Source organism: Halyomorpha halys, unplaced genomic scaffold (genome assembly GCF_000696795.3).
Source record: "Halyomorpha halys isolate HHAL.00 unplaced genomic scaffold, Hhal_1.1 Scaffold51.1, whole genome shotgun sequence".
NCBI classification, from domain to species: Eukaryota; Metazoa; Arthropoda; class Insecta; order Hemiptera; family Pentatomidae; genus Halyomorpha; species Halyomorpha halys.
Window position 1 is genome coordinate 3,656,343 of NW_027108122.1, and position 7,114 is coordinate 3,663,456.

The 7,114-nt window shown below is 30.0% G+C and overlaps 1 protein-coding gene and 1 long non-coding RNA gene across 2 annotated transcripts in view; one reads left to right on the forward strand and one right to left on the reverse strand.

Moving 5' to 3' along the window:
• The window catches only part of LOC136795563 (uncharacterized), a 461,741-nt gene extending 461,681 nt beyond the window's left edge, over window positions 1–60 (forward strand). The window contains exon 3 of the long non-coding RNA XR_010843192.1: window positions 43–60. This is a non-coding gene — a long non-coding RNA (uncharacterized lncRNA). The remainder of the gene's footprint in view (window positions 1–42) is intronic.
• Window positions 61–4,732: 4,672 nt separating this feature from the next.
• On the reverse strand, window positions 4,733–5,977 carry LOC106690524 (elastin-like). The gene is made up of 2 exons (XM_014435974.3): window positions 5,870–5,977; window positions 4,733–5,524 (listed from the first exon to the last, which is right to left on the reverse strand). Exons 1-2 carry the CDS (start codon window positions 5,882–5,884, stop codon window positions 4,799–4,801), a joined length of 741 nt encoding a protein of 246 aa, XP_014291460.1. The 5' UTR covers window positions 5,885–5,977; the 3' UTR covers window positions 4,733–4,798.
• Between the last annotated feature and the right edge of the window lie 1,137 nt (window positions 5,978–7,114).

Genomic DNA, 7,114 nt, shown 5'->3' on the forward strand with positions numbered 1-7,114 from the left:
ATTATTTTCTGTATTTTATTAATATTTTTCATTTCCTTTCAGGTAAGGACTTATATCTAAAACTTGGAATGGAGAATATTTAAGGTAGGATGATTCCATAGGCTGTTTTAGCTATTATTATATAATTTTGAATCATACTATATCGTAGTTACCTCGTCGTATTTTTATTTTTGATGAAAAAATAGCTGAAGGAGGTATACTGAGACAATATATTCTTGCAGTTCATTAACTGTGTTTTTATTTAAAAAAATAAAAAGCTTTTAATAAAAATCTAAATTTACTTCTGTGCTTTCCTTGTTTACCATTTTCTCCTTCCTTTACTATTTTTTTTTTTTAATATTTCACCAGATTTAAATTTGATTCGTGAGAAAATAACAGAAAAAAAAAATCCTTTTAATATATCACAACTCACCTCTTGGGGGTAACTGATGTATGAATAAATGTTATAAATTTATTTTTTGTTTTATTTTGGTTTTATGTTCATTTTTCTTGTTTTCTTTTTCTTTATTTTACTCATTTATACTTTTAATTAAAGGATTGATAGATCGAAATGTGGTGATTACTATAAATTTTACCGGTGTTTTTATAAATTTTAATCGTGCAGTTTTTGTTTGGTTTGGTTAGATGTTTTCAGCACTCAAAGCATTATTTTTTAATTGTGCCAGTAAAATAAATTTTTATTATTTTTATACCATTCCAAAATAGCTATGGTACTATTATTAAGTTTTTTCTACAAGACACATATACAATGGATTTGTAAGATTTCCTGTTTCATCTATTTATTCGGCCTTAGTTTAAAATAGTTCTTTCTGTCAAAAATAGCAACAATTCTTTTTATGTTTTTAATAATCTTTTCTAAATCAGCTTTTTCGTCATTTCTTTTTTCAACAATGGCCGAATATCCTTTAAATTGAAATTTGATTCAATTTTTATTTTCGTTTTTTACAATTTGCTGTGAATATCTATATCACTTTATCTGTTGCTTACCTTTGTGATGTTATATTTTATTTGTGTAGAAATAGTATGCTTGCATTATGAAGCTATCCCAAACATTTAATCCCTTCGCGAATTTTCAAATGAGAAACATATTGTTGTCAGTATATACAATTAATTGGTGGAAATAAAAGAAATTAGTGATTTAGAAAATGTTTACTTGTGGCTAATAATGTTATTAGTTCATATATTAATTAAGATGATGGTAAATCACAAAAAAATATATATATGCTTATTTACTATCATTAGTGCAAAAAATAAGAATCAGGAAAAAGTTATAATTCTATATAAAGCAAAATATGTTTTTTGATACAATTTTGTATAAATTGCATACATTTATTTATTTTATAAATGCATAGTTAACTGTAAGTAAAAAACGAATAAAATGTATTTCATTGACTAGAAAACACGTTGAATAAAGGTCCTACAAATTTTTTATTTATTTATCTTATTTTTTTTTTTTTTTACAAAAATCTGGGGATTTTTATTAATATGAAATTTATATCTTTCTTTATAATACAATTTAAATGGTTCATGATTTTATTAAACGATTCTTATCATATTTCTTGTATATTTATCAATTTAACGACACTTGTCAAATTATATTCAGTGAAACCTATGTATAGCGGACAGCAAAAAGGGATATTATTTTGTCCGTTGAAGGATTTTTTCCGGCTAGATTGGGCTAATATATGTAAGAAGAACCCATAAATGAAATGGAACTATGTAATGATTGTTCCTTAAGCTGGGATACTTCGGAAGTCAATAAAACGAGTTAAACTATAATACTATTTTTAAACCAATAAAGAAAATTCAACCCACCATTCTAGTTGGTACTTATCCAAAATTTAACTTTGAGAACTCTTTCCAAATGCTTTAGAATGATTTATTGTTATTATCTTTTATGGTTTAAAGGTTTTTTTTCGGACGAGATATCAGATCTCTATAAAATGTGCATTTTGTTTTTATTATAAACAAAAATTACAATTAAAATCAAACATTTTCAATTGCATGAGATGTTTTTAAATAGAATATATGAAAATTCTTATAAGAATGAACTTCTAATTAAATTATAATATACATACGTATGTAATGCGTACTTTTTATTTAATTTATTAATATTAATGCTCTAATATATTGAGCAAAATAAATAACTCACAAATGAGTTTTTATCAAGTTATTCTACGACTTTTGTCATTTAAAGAGTGGTGACAGCCCAGCGTCCGGAGTGGAGAGGATCGGAAATGTATTTTGTGTATGGGTATTTAATGTATTTTATAAGGAAATCTTTGTATGATTGTATGTTAAGAGTTTCACTGCATATGCAGATATAGTTTTGCAGTTATATAATATAACAAAATGGAATATAATTCAGGGCATGAATAACACTGAGCTATCACGATTTAATTTTGGTTCCTGAGTAGGATTGATTTGTTTCCTTAACTTTAGATATTTTTTTAAAGCATTATTTCTTAATTTGGTAGCGAGTCAACTCTGTGGTTCGGGAGCTCTTCGGTATCCTTAATTGGGAATAAATCTGGCGGTCTAGCGTGATCCGGACTTTTGTACAACTGTTGATCTAGTAACAGTACTTCCTCACAAAGCACTGTAGCCCTGACCCTTCAAGGGTTTTACTGGTGAATTTTTTTTTTATATCTTCATTCACTCAGTACTTTGAAAGCAATAAAGGCCTTTTCCGCTTTGAAGTTAGGTTGGTTTTATATTTTTAGCAAACTCTCTCTTGAATCCTCTAAATATTTTTCGTGACTATTCCTTGTCAGTGGTAAACCAATTATATAAGATTTGTGAGAGGATAGAAGGATAAAGCAGAAGGTTTGTAGATAGGCTAAGGTAATTATTATACCTACGATTTCGTTCTTGATATAAATAAATCACTGGATGCACTGAACATCTTGTCCAAAATCCATGAAAATCATCTCAATACAGTTTCAATGCGCACACGGCGCCATCGATACTGCTCACACAGTATATACCTGCAATAGCCCTTAAAGTATTGGGCTACCCATGGGTAGAAGAAGGCAGCACAATTCAACTGACATATTTTTTACCTATATATTCTTTACTTTTCAATGGAGGTTACGAAAAAAAAAAACAGGATCCAACTAAGTTAAGCCAAGTACAAGAACCGGGAAGTCAAAAGGGCAGTTATTTCACCCCAATTTTTTATTATTTTAATGAAAATTATGTATAATTACTAGTCAAAATTTATGAGTATGAGGACTTGTGAAAAAAGTTTTGTTGCTACTTTTTAAGATATAGAGCTTCGAATAAAAAATTATTGTTATTAATTGTTTTGAAACAGCCGCCATTTTTTATTCCTCCTGCCTATACTTGGCAGACTCATCAATTTTGACTAGTAATTATACATAGTTTTCATTAAAGTAATAAAAAATTGGGGTGAGATAACTGCCTTTTCTCCTCTTGGTGTCTTTTACTATTATATAATAACCTTCACATTATTTTCTCAATCGTTTTCTACTGCCTTTATTAATACTAGGTTGCATCAAAAACTAAAATAAATTTTATATTTATTTAGTCATTGTATAAATAACAATAAAAAAATTGTATTAATAAATTGGGCATAAATCAAGTTTTGTTGTCGAGGGTAAAAAAAAGTACTTAATACAATCAGAATATTATTTTTTTTTATTCATCTTTTCCTAAAAGTAAATTATATTTCTTTCCTGTTAAATCTTTTATTTATTTTATTATTACTTCAAGTCAGTACTTCATTCTGTCTCTTTCTTTCACTTCGTTTCTAACTATTCTTCTTTGTTCTTTTATTGCAGCACGCTGTGATTTTATCTATAGACGCTATTTATATAACTTTTTATTTTTATATGATAATGGCTAAGGCTTGGGCATATAAAAACAGTGATAATTAAAGCTTAATAGTAGATAGATTGCATTTGTAGATTTAGTTAGTTAATAAAAGTATGTAGTCATTGCTATTTCGTGGTGTCGGGAACAAACCTCCTGGTGTATTATACCTAATTACTTTTCATAAGTGATAATGATGTTATATTTTAAATCTTCTATAGTGCTTTAATGTAAAATTATGTAGATATTTCCCTACTATTGTTTTACTTAATTCATATAATTTTGAACAAGATTTAAATATTTTAGCTTATTTAATATATTATAAATAACTTATTTAATGTATTATAAATAAATACATTTATGTTAAAATCCTATTATGTTAAAGTTTACATTAAAATTTTGTTTTATGTAAACTAGATTAGGTAATCCATTGTTCGTAAAAACTCACGACAAGAAAATTCATTGGATGCTGCATTAAAAAGATCATTGTAGGTGAAAAAAAAACTGTTGCGTCAATCATACTTTTCTTTATATTAAATAGCATAGCCTTTTAGGTGTGGAAGTTTTGTGGATTTTATATCTGAATGGTGTAGTCCATAGTTTATTTAATTTCACTGGGAAAGTATAGAAATTGTTTGAGTAACGCCAATTGTAAAACAGAGTAATATTTATATATATTTTTTTTTAATGTAATAGTTTTTATGCTGAAGAACGTTTCTGCTTCGTGGCTACAATATCTGACAGAATAAATGATCTTTTTTTTAAGTATAAAGGAAAAATAAACAAATTTTTAAATTCCTTTATACCTTTATAAGCTATCCCAAATTATTTAAAAAGTATATTATTCGAAGATAAATTTTAGAAATTACTGTTAGGAACAAATAATGAATAAAAAAAATTAGAAAATATGTATAATTTATATTTGTTCAGACTTCATTATCATACAAAACGTATTATAAATTATTTACCAATGGTGACCATGTGCGGCCCAAACAGCTCCACTATGTCCAGCAACTACTGATCCGGCTGCATGAGCAGCAGCAGCGATGGAACCTGCCGCACTAGCAAGAGCATGCACAGCTCCTGCAGTGGAAGGAGCTACAACAACGGACCCTGCGGATGATGGGGCTACAGCTATAGAACCCGCGGATGATGGAGCGGCTACAATAGAACCAGCAGAAGAAGGAGCAGCGTGGATGGAGCCAGCGGAAGATGGGGCGACATAGACTGATCCAGCGGCAGTGGAGGGAGCGTAGACTGACCCTGCTGCTACAGGGGCAGCATAAAGGGAGCCTGCTGCTACCGCAGGGGCAACAAGTCCAAGTGATGCTCTTGGTGGAACGTATAGTCCAGGAGCAGCCCTAGGAGGGATAATAAGTCCAGGTGCAGCTCTTGCAGGAACAACTAATCCTGGAGCAGCTCTAGCAGGAACGACTAATCCTGGAGCAGCTCTAGCAGGAACGACTAATCCTGGAGCAGCTCTTGCTGGTACAATTACACCAGGTGCAGATATACCTGAAACGACTAAACTAGGGGCAGAAATTATTGGAGCGACCAGTCCATGTGCTGCTACTGCTGGAGCGATTAAACCATGAGTAGCCCAACCTGGAGCGTAAAGGCCATGGAGGCTTCTCCTGCTGCGGACCTCTGGTTCATAGGCTAAAGCAACTCCAGCGAGCAACAGGCAGGCCTGTAGAAAGAAAATAAATTTTGTTAATAAAAAATAACATAAAATATATGTGTACACGGTATTAAATTTCTACATAATCTATTCACAAGTTTTTATTTACTTTATAAATAATCTATTTATGTTATCAAGTTTTTATTTACATAAAAAAAATAAAATAACGTTATGAGTTTATAAGTTTACGTTCTTAAGTCAAGAAAAAAATTAATATCCTTAAAATTCGCATTTTATTGCCTAATTGTAAGTTACTTTCACTGTTTGTCTTTTTAAAAACTATTATTTTTAACTTAACATAACCGTTATTCTTTTTAATAATTGTCAAATTGACATATTAGGTTAGTTACTTACTAAAACGTTCCTCATATTGTGGTTGACGACTAAGCCTGATCTAGCTCTATTAGAAACGGTTCATTTATATACTTGGAAGTTGGGCCTTGAGATGCAGGAACTACAGTGATACTGGAGGGGGGCTACGCCCATACTATTTGCTCTTATAGTCATGTTAGATTTTCCTTTTTTTTTCATTGATTACATATAACCTTCTGTTATTTTGCAATTCGTAGTGGGTTGACTCGATTATTATTTTCAAATCTTCATATTGTCAAAGGTAAGCACCGATTAAATATCCAGATATGTGGCTCAGATGCACAGTGAAAACAAACGGATACATTAAAATATGTTGATATAGTTGCTTAACCAAGCATATATTTGTATTTTTTTTTATATAGCTCTATGAGTAAAACGATATATCTGATTCTCCCCGCTCATATGTCCTTTCAGCATATTTTCATATTCAATTTATTTTTAACATTGAACAAAACAAGTTTTGAATTCCAAAACTAGTCTAGATCACTTTCATATTTTCTTTTTTTATATATTTTTTAACTAACGGGTTTTGATACTACATTATTACTAGATAAAATATATTTTTCCTAAACAGTTCAATCGCATGTTGTTTAGCTCTGTTGAAAAAAATTCATCTACCTTGATGGTTGATGGATTGATGATCTAGAATAATAAATATTAGTTAAATTAATAAAAATTTAATTTTTTTATTCATTTATCGATATTTACAACTGTAAATAAAATACATCAAGTAAATTTGAAATAATATCATAATGGTATGGTACAAGCTTGTAGGCGATCTACCGATTGGTAGCCCTCTAAAACATTTTTTACAATATAAGGTCTCGAGGCCATCTTCTTTTTAGACGACTCCGAGGATTATCTGGTATGAAACAGGAAGCAAGGTTAGAAACTAATGGATTTGAGTGGTTAGGGACTTTATAAAGGAAGAATTGATATCTTGTTCGGGCTAGATCGATTACATAGGAAACATTAAGTTCTTTATGGATGATTTTATTTGTGACAAAGTAAGAAGAATTAATGATTTTACGAAGGATTTTAGATTGTAAAAATTGGATACGTGAGGAATTTGATGGCTTAGTGGAGTCCCAAAGTTCAACTCTGTATGCTCAGATAGGTCTTATCATTGTCGTGTACGGACAATACTGTAGATCAGTTTTTTGAAATGAACTGGAAGCTTAGACGTTTGTCTAGTAAGTGCAGTAATAGTCGAAATCGACGTGCAGT